Raw genomic sequence first — 17,772 nt, 5'->3', positions numbered from 1 at the left:
CCTCCACTGGAGTTCAGCTTGGTCAAGCCTAGAGATGATCACCTTGAAGAAAGGCAGAACTGGGGTGTCCCACCCCTCATGAACCAGCTGAATGGGGGGACTTACTTGGAACTCCCCTCCCCTCCCCATGAAAGAGGGAAGAGGAGACCCTGTGGGGCCACCCAGGGCTGGGCGGGGGTGTAGCACCTGCTGTCCCCGGTGAGCGGGTAGTAAGGGGCAGCCTCAATGGAGCTGGCGTTGGAGTAGGTGAGGGTGGAGCAGAAGCTGAGGCCCCTGAAGAAGTCTCTGCAGTTGGACCAGGACTTCCTGTTCTCCATCAAGGGTGGGATCACCTTGGAGTACGTGGTGGTGGAGACCAGGTGGAGGCTGTTACTGAAAGGGGAGGCAATGCCTGGTGAGTGGGGGACCCGGGAAAGACCCCCCAGGAGGCCCTGGACCTGGGATCCCATTCCCCCAGTCTGTCTAGGCTTTTGGGGTGTCTCCTGGAGGGGTTAGCCTGTGGGAGACCTCCACTTCATGCAGGTGGGCCCAGACCCTCCCTCTCTCCCTGCAAAGAATGGAGGGGGGGCAGGCAGAAGGGGCATCTCCAGGACCTCTCCCCAGAGTCTCTGCTTTGGGCAGTCTGGCAGGAGTCAGGTCTTGAATCTCCTGGGGGTCTCTCCCCAGGGCCACCCCAGGGTGCAGTGCCCCAACCAGGGGAACCTACCTGGCTTTGAAGAGTTTGATGGGGCCATTGGGAGCGGGGATGGCAAACTTGAGCTGGCCCTTGGTCAGAGCCAAGCGAGCCTCCAGGCTAGACTCGGAGTAGAGGTTGGAGCTCATCTGGACCCCGCTCCAGGCAAAGTCTGGGATGGTGACCCCCAGGTGGGTTCGAAACTCCACTGACATGGAGGGCTTGGCTACCAGCTCGGCTTTTCTCTGGTGGGGGAAGAGCAGAGGGGAACTGGGTGGAACTCAGGTTTCCTAGAAGACCTCAGTTCCCACCAGTGCCCAGGCAGTGGGCAGGGGCCTGGCACTCCAGAACTCTCTGAGTCTGATGCCCTTGCAGAAAAAGAAGCCGAGGCTTCTCTGGCCCTTGACCCCCAGACTAAACTGACCAGCTGACCTCTGTCCTTAGGGGACCCCAGGCCTGCTTTGGCCGTGTGACCCCAGTTGAGTCTTCGAACCACTCTGGTCTTCTGTGATCTCATCTACCAATGGAAAGGTCCTTCCCCTACCCCCTGCAGCCCACAGAGAGGCCCGTCCACCCTCAGTCATGCGGGCAGGAAGCTGCAGTTGTGCCTCAGTCTCTGCAGGCCCTGCCTCCTCCCTTCTTGCCCCAGGACTCACATCTGCCACTTGAAGCTTCACCCCAGCCTTGACTCCAGGAATGAGCAGGCCAGATGTGGACAGCTGGAGGGGCAGCCCAACGCTGGTGGGGAGCTCAATGGTGTTGTCCATGAAGATGTAGTGAATGAAGAGGTCACTTGTGGTGCCTTTGGTGAGGGCCTCTGAGATCTGAGGGACACCAAGAAGTGGGGTAAGTAGGCTGTGGCCTGGGCTCCCACAAAGCCCCTTTCCCCCAATGACTGCCCAGGGGGTGGTTGGGAGGTTCAGCAGATAGAGCCCAGGCTTGGAGTCAGGAAAACCTGAGTTCAAATCCAGCCTCAGCCACTCACCAGCTGGGGAAACTTCCACTCATCCTCCCCTCCTTCTTCCCCTCCTCCCCCCTTCTTCTTCCTCACCCTCCTCCTCCCTCTCACCTCCCATCTCCCTGGCTTCCTCTGAGCCCAGTTGAAAGCTCACCCTGGGCAGGAAGCCCCCCCCCCCCACCAGAGCCTTTTCTCTGAGATCATCCCCAGGACCTCCCTCTGGGCAGACCCATGAGGGCCTGGGAAGAGCCTGATGGCCCTTAGAGAGGCCAGTGGGCCAGGCCTGGGGACCAGAGGAGCTGAGGGGGTCGGGTTCTCACCATCAGAGGAAGGCCCCGGAAGGACTTTGCCATCTGGACCAGTGCTGTGGTCAGGATCCTGAGGTCCTCCACCTTAACATAGCCCAACTCCTCACCCAGAATACGCAGGTAGGCCTGGGCCTCGGGGGCTTCCCTGGACCCCAAGTCCTTGATGAGCTTCTGAAAATTGAGCAGGAGGCCATTCACCATGTCCTGCAGATTTGGGGGGGAGAAGGCAGAAGTTGGTGACTGAAGGCGTCCAGCCGCTGCCACCAGGATGCCACTGTCCTGGCAGTTGCAGAACCAGCAAATTTGTCAGTTGTGGCGGATGCAGGCCTAGAGAGACCTGGAACATCCCAGGAAGGAGCCAAAAACAGGGTATCCTGAGAGGAGGAAGGGGACCCCAAAATAACAGACAGCAAGAGGAGGCTGGAGCTCCTCCCTGGGTCTGTGGAGAGAATTCCTGCCCAGACCCCTTGTGGTTCCCAGAGTCTGGGTCCAACTGCCCACCCAGAGGCCCAGCCCCCCCTCAGACCAGCCGTGCTGAAGGGACCTTCCTCCAACTGAAGGGAAATGAGTTTTTTTCCCAGAATCCTTAGGACTGGGGGACCCCAACTTTAAATCACCTGGAAATTGACCCAGCATCCCTTTGGAGAGAAGCACCAAGAATTCTGGGGTGTGGGGCAGGGTGGGGCCACGTACCTGCTCCCGCCTCTCTTCCCTGCTATAGCCAAAGTGGTCCACTAGGACCTGGGAGACTGGGCCAGGCACGCGGCTGTCCACCCAGTACAAGGCCTTGGTCGTGCTGTCTGGGAAGAAGCCCTGCTTTCCAAAGAGGGCCTCCACGATAGGTTCATAACCCTTCCCCTCCAGGCCAACCTGCGGAGAGAAGAGCCGGTCAGCCAGACCCCAGGAAAGAGACCCCCGAGACTCCTGCCCAGACCCACCTGAGCCGACTCCCTGAGGCAGGCCCACGCCTCCTGACCTGGCCTTGGGTAGAAGGGGGCCACCTTTCCCTGGGCTCACCTCTGCTCTACTCGTCCTCTGTCTAGAGGTGAGTTCCTGACAGCAGCTGGGAATGGAGGGAACTTCTGGGGCAGGAGGAGCCCCTCCCCCACCCTCCCTGGCTCCCCTAGGGCACCAGCAGAGAAATTCTGCCTAGGACATACCTCAAAGAAGTCAACAGATGGGTAGCCAAAGATGGAGAGGGTGGTCTTCAGCATGGTCTCCTTAGGAAGGTAATTGTGGGGGTCAAACAGAAGGTTCCCCTCTACTTTGGCTGAGAAGGGGTCAGACAAAGGAGTAGAAAAAGCCTTGGAGAACTTATAGTTCTGAGAAAACCTCCTGAAGTCCATGGCCGTTGGGAGCTGGGCGCCTTGGAGTGCTGCTTCCACCTGTCTCCGGATGCTGAAGGAAAGGAAAGGCAGGTTGCCCAGGGGCCGGGCTGGGGGTTCTGACCCAGAGTTGAGCTGCCCCAGGGGCTGTCAGAGACCCCTCCTCAACCCTGACAACCCTCAGGTCCCCCTCCTACCACTGCCTCAATTCTCATCCCCTCCCCCCTCCTAGACCCCCCCCATTAGATCACAGGGACTGGGGCTCTACCTGACAGACACAGGTTCTGCCCTGCCCGTGTCTAGCCTGAGGGCCTGTACCCCAGAGGCCTCAAGGGGAAAGGAATCTTGGCCCATGACCAGGGGGCCCTCTCCGGGCAGCAGGTGGGGCCCTCTCTTCCTTACCCTTGGACACTAAGATCCTCAGGGTCCAAGATGTTGGCCAGGTGAGATGCCACAAAGCTCCTCACTTGTTCACTCTTCTCGGTCTGCAGCGTGTGGATCACCTGGCGGATGCCCTGGGGGGTGGGCTGCATCATCATCACAAGGTAGGCCGACAGTCGCTTGTCCTCGGGAGAGGCAGTGTCCAGGTAGGTCTGGAGAAGGAGACTCTCCACCTGTCCTCAAAGAGAAGGGGCAGAAGTTGGTCAGCACCTTCGGCTGCTCGGTGGTCTCGCTAGCTCCATCACCAAGGGCAGCCTCAGACAAGCCCTGGGGTCTCCATGTCTCTTCTGAACCACTGCCCTCCGAAGGTGGGTGTGTTGGAAGTCAGAGCCTAGGTCAGCCCTCTGCCCCCCCATCCAGGCTGGGCCTCAGGCCCCAGGCTGGTCCTCAGCCAGGCTTCACCTCCTCTGTCAGCTCCATATTCCGCAGGGCCTGGATGGCAGCCTTCTGCACGGCCAGAGCTGGTGCTGGGCTCTGGATGCATTTCAGGAGGGTAGCCTTCAGCTGCGGCTGGGCCTCATCCAGGGCTCTGCCCATGTTTCCGATGACCTGCAGGGGGAGGAAGGACAGGGCGCCCCATTAGCAGGAGGCAGGAACCACTGTGGCTGCCGGGGGTGGGCACCTGCTCAGGGTGTGTCTCCAGTACCCGCAGAGTCAGGTAGGTGTCCTCCTCACTGCCCGCACACTCAGACCCAAGTCGGGCCAACAGGTAGTCGACGACCTCCTTCAGCTCCTGGGATTCTGGGAAGACTTGTGGGTGGAATCTGGGGAGCAGAGAGCAGAGTTAGCAGGAGCTGCCAGCCTCTGGTCAGTGCTGTGCCGCTTCCAGACTTAGTTTCCTCCCCTGTCACATGCTTGATACCAACCGGGATGTCTGTATCAGGGGCTGTTGGGAGGAGGTGGCTCTCAACCCCTGTGAGCACCTGGGGGAGCCCACGGACTGGGCAGCACCCCCCGCCCCCGTCCCAGCAGGGGCACTCACCTGTTCACCACGTGGCTCAGGGCGTAAAGACTGAGGCGGCTCGGCCGCTCCTGGGCCACTTTGAAGACATGGCGCAGCCTCTGAGCAGAGGGGTTGGGCAGCAGCGCCATGGCATAGGAGGCGACCTCCATCAGCAAAGGGTTGGTTTGCTGGGACTTCAGCCAGTGCAGGATGGGTTCGTAGCACTGGGGCTGCCCACACTGGGCCAGGGCCTGCAGGGCCAGGGGGCTGTGGGGTGGGATGATGGACCTGGCTCAGCCATTCCTCTTGAAGGGGCCTGGGGAGTGCTCCTCTCCCCTCCCCCCCACTGATACCCAGTGGGGATGCCCACCAAACATCTTCCCCACCCTCCTGCCAGTCAGGACCTCCCCTCTGAGCCCCTCACTCATGCCTGCAGGATGGAATGCCAGGGAGCCGAGAAGACAGCGGCTTCCTCTGAGCCCCCAAAGCTGGACCCAGGCCCAACTAATCCACCGCCATGGCCATGGTCACTGGAGAACCTCATTCTGACCTTTGGCCAACGTTGCCCTGCTCTTCCTCCCTGTTTTTCCTCTCTGGTCCTTCCCACCCTTCCTGGCCCTGCTCAAATCCCAAGCCTTCCCTGATCCCCCCCACCATGTGGGAATCATCCATACCTAAGCCTTCCCTGACCCCCCAGTGTGAGGACCACCCTCATGCCTAAGGCTTCCTTAACCCCCCCCCCCCCAGGTCAGGGCTCACCCCACACCAAAGGCTTCCCCTCTGAATTTCCCAGGTCTGCCAGCCCCAGGCCAGCCCCTGGCCCCACCAGGCCTCCCAGGCTGGTCCCTGCCCCCCCCCCCCCCCCGGGCCTCCTGGGCCTAGGACCCTGCCAACGTTACCTGGAGACTTCTAGAAGCTTGGGCCAAAGGGAAGTGATGGCGTCCTGGCTGAGGCCTCTGAGGCCCATGACCAGCCTGCTGAAGAGGTTGGCCCGCTGCTCGTTCTGCCCGGAGGCCGCCAGCGCCTGCAGCTCCTGGAGGGTCTGCAGAACCAGCTCCCCGCCCTCTTTGGTGGGTGCCAAGGCCTCAGTGCTCTCCAAGGCCAGGCCCCTCTTCTGAAAAGCACCTGGAATGTGGGCAGATCAAGGCCAGGAGGTCAGACCAAGGCTGCAGCCCCACCTCCCACCAGGAGAGGAAGATCCTCTGGGGGTTCCTGGGCAGAGTCACTGGGCCCCTGCTGGGTTCCTTCTAGTCACAGGGAGCTCACCACCCTCAGGGCAGGTCGGCAGAGACTGGGCTGAATTTCAGCCCTGGGACAGCTCCGTCCCCATTGGCTGAGTTCCTTTCTTGCCCCAGGCCTCCCTCTCCGAATCCATCAATGAGAGGCTCTCTCCAGGCCCCCCAGCTCTGAACTGGGGCACCCCATCCCATGGCTGATGCCAGCTAGATGAGGGGGCAGGACGGGACAGGGACCGGCCCCCTGGTCCAGTCATCCTCAGAGGGCATCACTGGGAATGGCCTTCAGTGCCTTGCTAAGACCCCCCCCCCCAAGAGTGAGGCCCAGACAGAATCCCCATGCCTTAACTCCAAATCCTGGCTTGTCCCCTCTGCCCAGCCCCACCTCTCCCTTGCCCACCTTCATCAAAGAAGCGGCTGTTGATCTTGGGAGTGTCTTCAAGTTTGAGGGTCTGGGTGATGTGGGCCATCATGCCGTATTGATCCCTGGAAGGTAGAACACGACTCTGGGACCCTCAGTTGCCACATCGGGTCTCCTGGCCTTCACTGGACCTTAGAGCCTGCTGCCTCATGCCCAGGGTCCTCAAGCAGACTCCAGCCTCCCAGCCACCTAGGGATCCCCATGGAAGCCAGCCAATTGACTGGCAAAGACCCCACTGGCCAGCCTAGGCTAGGCCTCCTTCATTCTGACAAGCACCCACGACCCTCAGAACCCTCTCCCCTGACTCTTCTAGGCCAAACTCTGGCTCTGCTTCTGGCCTCAGTGGACTTGGCCAGACGGTCTTGTTCACTTGGACTTCCCTACCTGCCCCCCCCCGCCCCCAAGACAGGATTGGGCACAGTGAAAGCCAGGGAAGGGGTGGAGGGGTGGAGGGGTGGGGTCATGGACTGGGGGCCTGGACAGCGTACTTGTGGGAGAAGGGAAGAAAGAGGTGGCGCTCCTTGCAGATGCCTTTCATCACGTGCTTTGTCCGAGGGTCCAGGGTGTACTGGCACTCTTGCTGGCTACTGAGCAGCTTTGACAAGGGGCCGTTCTGGGAAGGATGATAGGGAAGGGATGTCCATTCTGGGGCCCTGGCCCCTTCCCTTCTCCATGGCCAGGGAAGGCAAAGGGGGAGAGCCAGGAGTGCCCAGGGGACCAAGCTCAGCCAGAACAAGGTGCCTGCCTGGTCTGGGCCAAAGCCTCCCTCCCAGAGCCTTCCCTGGACTTGAAGAATCCTTGTATTCTCACACTTATCATCATCATCACCACCACCACCATCATCATCATCACACCATCTTTAATGGCATCATAATTTTTCTATTTCAGGTCTTCTCATCTCTCCAGCCAGACTGGCAGTGTCCAGAACACCCCTGGGGATGCCCCCAGCCCAGGCAAGGCCAGCAGCCCCAGGATGCTCAGAGTTGGCACAGTGAAGTCAGTGCCCACACAAGCCTCGCCAATCAATCACTCCCCATGAAACTCCCCTTATCTTCTGCTTTTCCTTGGGTCCCTCTGCCTAGGCTCCACTGCTGGGGTCTGAGAACTTTAGCCTTCCTCTCCTGCCTCCCTGCTGTCTTCCTCAATCTGGGGTAGTCCCCAAGAGAAGAGATGTCAGTATTTCTATTTTTTTATCTGCCAGCATCACAGTCGACATTTAATACTTCATCCCTCCCTCCATCCATGCATTCACTCATTCATTCATTCATTCATGCATTTGTTCATTTCCTTCTTCTTCATTCATTTGCTCAGTCAGACTATGTGGTGGATACTGAGCTAGGTGGGTCCTGGGCAAACAAAGGTAGAGGCCTCTGCCCTCCAGATGGGAAAGAAAGACACGGAGCAATAGAAATGGAGCCTATGGCAGGAGAACTAGTCCATGGGCCAGGAGTCAGCCTGAAACTGGGCTGCCCCTGCCCAACCCAGTCTCCCCTCAAGGAATCACAACTCGGGGTGGGGGGCAAACCTATGCTCCTCTTGCCCAAGCCCAGAGAGATGTTTATAGAGACTCCTAAGGGGCAGGCTGATTCCTCAGATCAGGTTGATGAAGGCCCAAGGGCTGTCAGACGGAATGATGCCCGGGCTGGGGCCGGATCAATCAGGTCTTCCCCTGAAACCTGGACACAGCTTCCCACTTCCTCTAAGGGCCAGTGGGCATTGCTGCTCTGATGCTCCCCATGCAGAGAGTCCTGGGCTGGCAGGGGGCAGCAGGGTATCCTGGTGCCACTGTGTGGTCATGGCCGAATACCTCCCCTTCTTGGAGCCTCAGGGTTAGATCTGAGGTTTGGAGGTTTTGTGATCATGACTCTGGACCCCAAGGACCATCAAGGATGAGCACTCACCAGGCCTTTGATGAGGGCAATTGGACTGGTAGTCTTGCTGATGGCCTTGAACCCATCACATTGTTTCAGGTCTCGGTTGATCGACATTTCCGTTACCAAATTTCCTTCCTTTGCCCGGACTCTGATGTCACTGGAGCAGTTCCCGTACACAGTGTCCTGGTCAGGAGAGGAGAAAGCCCATTGGGGGTCAATGCTCATGGTGGGGGACAGAGCAGCAAAGGGTGGGCAACCTCTCCCTGCCAAGGTAGTGGGAGGGGAAGGGCTGCCATCTATAATTTTTGGAAGATTTTGTTTTTGACACAATTTCAGTTTTCTGGAAATGAAGAGGAGGCTGTTCCCCTGAGGCCCGGGCTCCTCTCCGGCCCATCCCTCCAGCCGGCCTCTGTCCCTCCCGCCTGCCATCCCTCTGGGCGGAGGGGATCTGCCAGGCCGGGCTGTCTCCCTCCCTAGGGGCAGGGTAGCCAGGAGGGCAGGGTAGGACCCTGGGAGCCGCCAGACACTGGTTATGTTGGGGCCAATCTCATTTTCCTGCTTGGCTTGGGCAGTGGTGTTGGGCATGGTGGGCAGAGCCCAGGACCTGGAGTCAGGAAGCCTGGAGCTGGGTGACCTGGGACAAGTCACTTTCCCCTCTGCCTTAGTTTCCTTAACTGTAAAATGGGTCAGCGGGAGGCTCAGAGGAGGAAAGGCCTCCGCGCGGGTGGCCGCACTCACCAGGATCAGCGTCTGCTTTTCCTCCTCCGTGTCCATGGGCACCAGCAGGGCGGAGACCACGCCTCTCTTGATGTTGAGAATGTGCACGGCTTCTTCCTTCTCAGGGGCCAGGAGCACCTGCTTCCCATCGGGGATGCTGAGCCGGAGCTCAAACCTGCCCCGAGAGAGGGGTCAGGCCGGGCCTGCCCTCCACCTCCCCTCTGATGTGAGTTCCAATCCCGCTTTGACGCCTCTCCCATGAGACTCCCACAGACCCCCACTCTCCCTGGCCTCGACGTCCTCTGTGGTCGCTGGGAGACTGCCAGCTACTGCCAGGATCAGCCCCCTGGAGAGCGAGACTCAAACTCCTCACCTGGCCATGGCGGCGGCAAATTCATCAGAATTCTTGGTCTTCCTCAGCAGAGCCTTGCCCTCTGGGTCAAAGCCATAAACCTCCTTCAGGGTACACTGAGTCGTCTTCAGGATGAAGCTGCACAGCTGCGGGACCTCCAGCTCCACCTGAGAAAGGAGACCCCCACGAGTGGCTCGTCAGAGCCCGGCCCCCGCGGCCAGTGCCCTGGCAGCCTCTGCTGCCTGTTTCCTCATCTGCCTCCCAGAGGGGCTGAGCAGTGTGGAAATGCCTCCTCATCCTCCATCGTAGGGCTCCATGGGGCAGCCAGTCACCAGCCCCACCGAGTCTCCCCAAGTATTGTGGGAGACGCCTCACAGGTCTGTTAGCCAATTGACTGATGGCTATTCCCAAGAATGAGTATGAGGTGATGGGCTGGACTGAATGTGGGGGGCATCTGTAGGGAGGGGGCAGTGCCCACCTTGCTGAGCATTGGCTAAGCCTTTCTGGGGTCTCTGGGGGGCAGGAGGCAGACTAGGGGCTAGGAAGGTGCTTCATCCAAGCTCCACCTGCAGCCTTTCCCTCTCCTTCCCAGAAGAGACTTTGCCTGAGTCCCAGAATGGATGCACGCTGCCTCCCTCCTCTGCTGACCACTCCCAGAGTGTCACCTCTGCTCAGGTGCCAACTCCATTCAAATGCCACCCCTACCCAGGTGCTACCTCCACTCAGGTGCCACTTCTGCTCAGGTGCCCATTCAGATGCCACCTCTACTTAGGTGCCACTTCTCTCAGGCGCCCATTCAGATGCCACCTCTATTTGTGCCACCTCCATTCAGAGGCCACTTCCCCTCAGGTGCCACCTCTGCCTCCCATGCATGGGCTCCAGTGGTCCCCACCTCCCCCCTCTCCAGACTTGCCTGCCAGCGGCCTCCTGGATGGCTCTGGTCAAGTGGCCTGCCCCAGTCTCTACCCTACTGCCCCCCCAGAGCCCCTCTTTCTCGGACCTTTGGCCTCCTTCTGGTCTTCCCTCTCAGGGGTCAATTTCTCTCGCTCCACTAACTTAATGACAATGATAAGGAAGATGGCAGCAAAGAAGGGGGACAGCCACCTCCTCCCTCACCGGCTGCAGTGAGACCCCTGGGGCCAGTATACCTGCAGTGGCCCCACCCCCACCCTTTACATCATCAAAGCGTCTGAAGTACAGCTGGGATCCCCACACTCCCCTCATCAAGGGGCCCCTATCCCCCCAGCTTCAAGCTCCCCCACCCCCAAGAGAGCTCAGACTCACTTTCCCACCAGAATCTCTGGGCCTTGGCTCCCATTCTGAACTCCCCAGGGTGTCACCCCTCCCAATCCCCTGTTGGAAGCTCCCCTTCCTTTCCAGACTCCTCCAACTTGCCCCTCTCCAGAAGGCCATCCCTAATTGCCCCAGGCCAGAAGTGACCCTTCCTCAGCCAGCTTCTCCCTTTGCCCCTTCTTCTTTATATGCGTCTTTTCCTTCCTTCCTGGACCAGAAGCTTCTCAAGGTCAGGGCCATCTCTGGTTTGCCTTAGTGTCCCGTGCCCATGGGATGGTTAACTTAGGGCATCTCAGAGGGGAGGGCATTTCCAGGTCATGCCTTTCACCCCCTCCCCCCAGTCTACTTAATCCTTTCCTCCTCCTCCACCTCCCAAATTTCTTTTGAAGCCTTCCTGGGCTGGGAGCCTCAGTGGACCTGAAGTCCATGAGGACGGCCAGCTGGGTCATGGGTGAACACCTGGGTTCTAAAGCCACCACAAACTTGGCCCAGTTCAAATGTTGCTGGATTCTGCCCACATCCTCAGTGGTTGGCAAAGCTGGCAGAGCTCCTGTCATGGGGCTTCTTCCAGGCTGCCCCCCCTGAACCCCCCAGGCAGGGAGGAGGCTCAAGGCTCTAGAACCCCCAAAGGGAGGAAGATTTTCTGTTTCAAATGGAAACAACAAAGTGGCACCCTCCCCACAGTCCATGCCCAACTTCAGTCTCAGGACCTCCCCTATCTCTGGGACAATGTCCCAGGCTCCATCAGTCTCTGGAGACCCTTCTGGGCTGGTAAGGGCCATAGAGCAAAGCAGATAGCATACTTCCTCTGCCCACCCCAAAGGCTTGACCTGGTGGCCCCTGAGGGCCCTCCTGTGGGGAGACAAAAGGACCCAGCGGGAGCTTCCCTAGACAGCTGGTGGATGGTCAGGCAGACAATGGGCATTTATTAGGCACCTTCTCTGCTAAGACCTGACTAGCAAAGGCCTGGCCCTCCAGGTGGGGCAGTAGCCTAGAGACCTCCCCCTAGAGATACCCTTCCCTCCTGTGTGGGCACAGGGCCCTTCCTGTGGCACCTACAGACCTTGCAGTTGATTTTGGTGGCACTGTAAGAGTCTGCAGTGCCAACCACACTGTTGGCACTCTCAGCTTCATAGCTGTAGACATATTTCCTGAGGTGCTTGAAGCGGGTAGTGTCTTCTGTAAGGAGAAGATGGGTGTTAGCAAGACTCCAAAGGGGCTGGGGGGCTGGGGGACCCCAGACTGGACTTTGGTGGGCACACTCACTAAGAGAGATGGGAGAACACAAGATCTGACCAGCCTGTCCGAGTGTGGCACAGATCTTGTGCCAGGGGCTACCCATCCTGATTGGGTCAGAGGCCTGGGCTGGGGGGGGTGTAATCCTCCGCCCTGTACCCACAAACTTGCAGTGAAAGGGCTACTGAGGATGCTGGGACTGGGCAAGCCAGGGGGGCCTAGCCTCAGGGTCAGTGACCTGGGGGAGGGGGTGTCTAGCACAGGCAAGGCGCCAGCCACTAGTCGAGCCTGCGGGCAGAGGGGGTGTGGCCAGCAGGTGGCGCCAGGGCCCCACAAAGGAAGGTGACCCTCATCATTTGACTAGGCTTGGCCGCCCACAGTTGGCTCCAAAGGTCCCGGGGAGCCACAGTTGGGGGGGGCTCTGGCTCCCCGGCTCAGCTGATCAATGATTAATTCCCCACCCGACAGCAACTTAGTGTTGCCTTAGAGGGACAATGGGGGAGGACGCGGTGGGGGGGCCTCAGCCTCCCCTAGAAGCAGGTCTGGACAGCCCAAATCCCAGACCCTCCCCAGACTTACTGGGACAGCTGGGGCTCTGCCTGTCCGCCCCCTCCTCTTCTGGAAAGAAAGAAGAGACAGAGGCCCTGGTGAATCGATCCGCCTCCCCTCGCCCGAGGACCCAGGCTGACCTCCCAGCTTGCCCACTTCCCAAGGTGTCCTCCGGAGCCTGGTTCACCTGCACTTGAGGCAGGGGTGCTGCCCGGAGACCCACCCCTGCAGCGACTGGCACCAAGCCCCCGGTCATCTCTCAGGGGAATTCCCGGACTCTTTCCCCCTGGCCCCCTGCCTCTGCCAATACCGGACCCCAAGTCCAGAGCCACCCCTGGGCTCCCTCCTTTAGAGGGCCACCTCTGGTATCCTCACTGTCACCCAGCAGGGAGGCACCCTCAGAGAAGGGAAGGCGACCCTTGCCCACCCCAGCGACTTGTCTTCAGATTGCTTGACCAGGGTTTCTGCCCGGTGTCCTTGCCCATGGGCTCGGCACTTACGGGAGGAGCGGCCAACCAGAAGCAGGAGTAGGAGAGTACCCCAGAGAGCCATGACGGCTCGCTGGGGAGGGGGCCTCCCGCGAGCTCCTGGCCCCGTCTCTCGAGTGGCCGGACTGGTGGGCTAGTGGGCTGGTACTGACTCTGCCTTGTCCTCTCGGTGACTGCCGGCTGGAGAAAATGAGCCTCCAGATCTGGAAGCCGCCTTATATAGCTCAGCTCCCAGAAGATTGCAAAAGGTCCAAAGGGCAGAGTCCTGGGGCCTCCCTGTTTTCACATTAGCTTTGCCTGCACCCAGGGCCCCAGCAGGACAGGCAGGGGAGCAGGGAGGGCAGGGAGAAAGGAGGACGCAAAAGCTAGCAAGCAAGGCCCAGTGCCCACCCACCTACCCACCCACCCGCCATTTCTCTGAAGGGGCTTCTCTTGTCCAAGGGGTTCTGAAGGGACTTGGCCACGGAGGACCAGTCTGAGAGATCACAGGGCCATGGAAGGGACTTTTAGGGATGCTCTCATCTTTCTCATGAACAGAGAAGGAAACTAAGGCCCAGTCAGGGAAAAGGATTTCTACGTTTTTCTAGAGAAAAGAAAAAAATAACCCCTGGGGGGCTCTGACTCCCCACTGGGAGTGGCTCACTCTCTCCAATGCTCCCTTTACAATTTGCTTAGGTATATAATAGGTCTGTGTACCCCCAAATTGATTTGGAGGGACTTCTGCTCTGGGAGGTCTTTGAGGGATCTTGAAACTGCATCCTCAAAGGTAACTTGGAGGAACTGGGGCTGTTCCGCTTGGACAAGAGAAGCCTTGGGGGCACGCCTTCTCTGTCTTCCATGACCTAAAGATCTGGCCTGGGATCGGAATGACCATTCAGCTTCCTGTGGCTGGCCTACGTGGGGGGCGGGGGGGAGTTGCCAAGGGACCACTCTGGCTTCAGCACAGGTTGAAGGACCCCTGACCATCAGGGACTCTCCAAAGCAGACGAAGGCTGTCGGCTAAAGAAGGAACACCCCCTCCCCGGAGGTCTTGGGGCAGTGGCCGGTGACCTCTGCTAGGAGACCAGGGAGGGGTCGAGAGGATTGACCATCAGAGCTTCTGGAGTCCCCCCCGACTCTGGGAGACTGGACTGCCTGGGCCCTTGAGGGGAAAAGAAGAAGCAAAGGGACAGCTAACTGGTCAGGAACCTGAGACCAAAGGCCCTGGGCAGGGGTTGGGGAACCTGGTGCCCGGGTCAGCTCCCCCCAGGCCACTGACCATCCGTGCAGAGCCCGGCTAACGAGTCCTGCTGCTGAGGTAAACACACACAGGTCAACCCTTCAGGAGTCCTGGTCTGCCGGGGAGAAGAGACCCTGCAGGGTCTCTTGCCTCAAGGCCTTCCCTTCAGGATCCCCAGGAGCCTGTATATAGGTGGCCCCTGTATTCATACCTGAGCATTTGGAGAGTGTTTAGGAAAAGTCTTAGAGGGGCATAAGAAGTCCTGTTCAGGCACCTAGCTATGGCTCCTTTGGGCAAGAACCCTGGCCCCTACACCAACTGTGGAGATGGGTGACCCTGGGCACTGAGTCTTAAAATGGCAATGCCTATCATTGGCCAACTTTTCTTACAGGGTTGTGGTGCGGAATGTGCCCCGAAAACCTAAAAATGGCAGGCCCCAAGCACAGATGTCCCGGGTGGCATCTGAAGCCGAGTCTTCCGTTCAAATCCAACATTTCTCCCCATCCATCCTGTGTGTGCCCATCTTACAGATGAGCCGTTCTAATGCCTCCCCTTGAAGAGTCTTCTGGCCTGGTCATCCCAGGCACGAGGAGGGATAGAGCCCCTGCTGGGAGTCAGCTTGGCCCCGACAGGAACAATCCAAGATGTGGCTCTCAGCCGGGCCCAAGTCAAAGCAGGGGGCAGCTGGGAAGGAGAGATCGGCCAGGGAGGAGGGGAGTCAGGAAGGCCGTCAGAGCTGGCCATTGAGGGACGAGGTCAGAAGCGGGAGGCGGGGAGAGCCAGCTGCCAGGGTGGCTGTGGTAAGGAAGCAGTGGGTAGGAAGAGAATGAGAAAATGGGTCCAGTGAGAGAGCAATCTGCTGGGGTAGGTGGGAGGTCTGGGGTCAAGGGCCACACCGAGGGTCAGTATTGGTAAATAGTCACAGGAGAATGCAGGGAGGGGACCCCAAAGAGCTTGCAGCCTAGAGAGCGGTAGGTGCTGGGGCATTACACTCAGTGATGTCAGCCCATGATGGGGAGAGCTTCAAGTTGAGGGGATCAGGGGAACACCTCTGAGGAAGGGATGTTGACCTGAGTCACCATGGGAGTGAGGAATTCTGAAGCCAAGTAAGGAGAGAGGGACCCCTGGACTAGAGGAGAGGGCATCCTGTGCCAACCCTCGGAACTGGACAAGGACCATCACACCAGGGGAAGCCCCAAACAGGCTGATATGACTGAGATGGAAACAACTGAAGGCCGTGGCGTGGTGAGGACGGAGCTGATCCAGTCTATGGGGTGGGGCATGCCCTCTGACAGCTGTGTGGGGGTCAACTCTCGGAGAAGGGCCTGGAAGCAGAGAGGAGAGAGCAGACAATCTTGGGGGGCATCTAGGAGGGCTGATACTGGTAGGGAGAAGGGGATGGAGGGCAGGGATCTTAGGATTGGCCACAGACTGGAATGAAGGGTAGGGGAGAGGAGAGGATGGGGGCACAACTGAAGACTGAGGACCCCCCCCAATCAGAGACCACCTCAGTGACCCCCACATTCCTGGGCACCTCTGTGTTTATTAGTTTAGGATCAAAGCTGCTTGATAACAGAACTCTTAGAAAAGTGGATGACCTTTGACCATCTCCCCAGGTCACTTATCACCTCACAGGAAGAACAGCCCTCCCACCTTCCTCCAGTTCCCCACTTCGGCTTTGTCTCTGGGCCTTCGCTGCTCTGCCTGGAAGCCACAGATCTGGGGGCCTGGGGAGGAGAGCCTGGCCCCACCCCGAACTGGGTCACTTTAGGAAATACCCTTTCTGTTCCTGAGCTGCTGTCCTTTTGCTGCCAACCTCATGAGGTTGTTGTAAGATGAGTGCTTGGTGACCCCCAAAATGTGCCAGAAGCTGCCTCTTGGGAACTTCCTTTGCCTTCTCATCAGGAGCTCCCCATTTGGAGACCTGGCTCAAGCCTCAACTCTGATGCTCCTGCCCGGGGGCCCCCTGATGGACTGCTTCAGTCCCCTAGGCTTCTCACCTTTCCAAGCTCTGAGCCACCTTCTGCCTGTTAGCCAGGTCTGGAGGCCAGTGGCTGGAAGCCACAAAGGAGAGGATTTTGGTGAAACCAAGGAGAGTTGCACCAGCCAGATCCTAGGACCCTTCCCCTAATTGTCTGAGCTGGACGTGTCCACCCTCCACTGAGGCTCCAGACACCTCTTGGGCAGGGAACAACCCATCTTGTACCCAGATCTTATCACGGCTACTCGTCTGTGGGCTGGGTGGGCGAGTGAGCCCAGAAGTGGGTGACTTTCCCTCTTTGAGGGATCCTCCTCCAAAAGTCTGGCAGTTGACTCACATGGGGGGCTCTAAAACCCTGGGATCTCCCAGGGCAGGGGCAACCTCTTTAGGACCCAGAAGAGGGCCCCAGTTGACTCCAGCCATGCCAAGGCCAGTACAAACAGGGATGGCTTTACTCTAGATTCTTTGCTGACTGCTACCAGTCCAGAACTGACCTGTCCCTGGTCAGCCTTCTCTCTCCAAGGGCCTGTGACCTGTTCCCTCTGAAGAGGGCATCAGTCCCATTGCTCAATCCTTGGGGTCACTGCCTGTAAGGGCTTTGCAAATTGATGAGGGCCCAAGATCTAAGAGGCACCAATCCTGGCTGGCAGCCACATGTCTCTGGACACTTGCAGAAGGAAAAATGAAAAATGTCCCTCATTGGAAATCCCAATTCTCTCTCTTCAAGGCAGACAAGTGAAAAGAACCAGAAGTCAGGAAGATGCATATCCTCTCCCAGCTCATCCATCGACTTGCTATGTTGACCTCTCTTGGTCTCGGTCTCCCCCTCTGTAAAGTGAGGAGGTCAGGTAGGGTAAAACCATGTCTATGGTCCTTTAGAGACCTAATAGTCTATGGAGAAGGGTCTGGAACAGTTCTCAAACTTGGGGACCAAGTAGGTATCAAGTTAGGGAGGTGAAGAATCTATCTTTTCCTTTCTCTCTCTCTCTCTCTCTCTCTCTCTCTCTCTCTCTCTCTCTCTCTCTCTCTCTCTCTCTCTCTCGATTTTCATGAGGCAACAGGTAAAATGACTTACCTGAGGTCACACAGCTAGGTAATTATTAAGTGTCTGAGGTTGTATTTAAACTTCTCCTGACTCCAGGGTTGGTGCTCTATTCACTACACCACCTAGCTGCCTCTACCATTTCCTTCCAGGGTTTTAGCCTTCCCCTGCCTGTTTCTGAGCCTTGTAACAAATGAGAAGCCCTAGAGACAAGAGTTTCTGGGTAATTTATAATCAATTTATTATGATAAGCAAATAATAAATTGAGGTCAGTGGTTCTCACCAAAGATGAATGCTTATAAAGCTTTTGGAAAAGGGGGTGTCCTTGATGGAAATCAATTCCGATTGGATCAATGGTCCATGGGGAAGGGGGTAGACTTATTAAGGAAGAGGTGGGCAAAAAGTCTTTAGCAACTTGGGCTGAGAACCTGATCTCCACATAACTCAGTTGCCTCCAGGAGACTGAATCAAAGGCTCCATCTCTACCCAGATCTCCCCAGTTGGTTTTTCCCCTTCTGACATGGGATCAATCAAATTCTGATAGAAGGTTCCAAAGACAAGACCTCATTTCCCAAGAGTAAGAGCTTGCTGAGACTAGATTCTGCTTGTGTTCTAGTTGGGTGGGGTCCCACTCAAGATCCCAGAATTTGGGCAATCTCACCCATCACCTATGTCCTTCAAAGACGAACTGAATAACCTATAGAGGCTGCATTCTGA

General features: G+C 58.1%; 1 protein-coding gene across 1 annotated transcript in view; it reads right to left on the bottom strand.

The window, feature by feature from the left end:
• APOB (apolipoprotein B) overlaps positions 1-13,011 on the bottom strand; it is a 29,798-nt gene extending 16,787 nt beyond the window's left edge. Inside the window, exons 1-19 of the mRNA XM_074194849.1 lie at positions 12,826-13,011; positions 12,356-12,394; positions 11,604-11,719; positions 9,269-9,414; positions 8,917-9,070; positions 8,206-8,361; positions 6,793-6,917; positions 6,284-6,369; positions 5,548-5,773; positions 4,688-4,915; positions 4,352-4,469; positions 4,108-4,254; positions 3,667-3,878; positions 3,100-3,337; positions 2,633-2,809; positions 1,952-2,143; positions 1,330-1,497; positions 707-918; positions 187-372 (exon numbers count right to left, since the gene is read on the bottom strand). Coding sequence (XP_074050950.1) covers positions 187-372; positions 707-918; positions 1,330-1,497; positions 1,952-2,143; positions 2,633-2,809; positions 3,100-3,337; positions 3,667-3,878; positions 4,108-4,254; positions 4,352-4,469; positions 4,688-4,915; positions 5,548-5,773; positions 6,284-6,369; positions 6,793-6,917; positions 8,206-8,361; positions 8,917-9,070; positions 9,269-9,414; positions 11,604-11,719; positions 12,356-12,394; positions 12,826-12,877 — 2,978 coding nt within the window. The 5' untranslated portion in view covers positions 12,878-13,011. The remainder of the gene's footprint in view (positions 1-186; positions 373-706; positions 919-1,329; positions 1,498-1,951; positions 2,144-2,632; positions 2,810-3,099; positions 3,338-3,666; positions 3,879-4,107; positions 4,255-4,351; positions 4,470-4,687; positions 4,916-5,547; positions 5,774-6,283; positions 6,370-6,792; positions 6,918-8,205; positions 8,362-8,916; positions 9,071-9,268; positions 9,415-11,603; positions 11,720-12,355; positions 12,395-12,825) is intronic.
• Positions 13,012-17,772: the final 4,761 nt, after the last annotated feature.

This window comes from Macrotis lagotis, chromosome 1 (assembly GCF_037893015.1).
Source record: "Macrotis lagotis isolate mMagLag1 chromosome 1, bilby.v1.9.chrom.fasta, whole genome shotgun sequence".
NCBI lineage: Eukaryota > Metazoa > Chordata > Mammalia > Peramelemorphia > Peramelidae > Macrotis > Macrotis lagotis.
The sequence above is the reverse complement of the archived record's forward strand: the minus strand, read 5'-3'. Positions and strand labels throughout refer to the sequence as shown.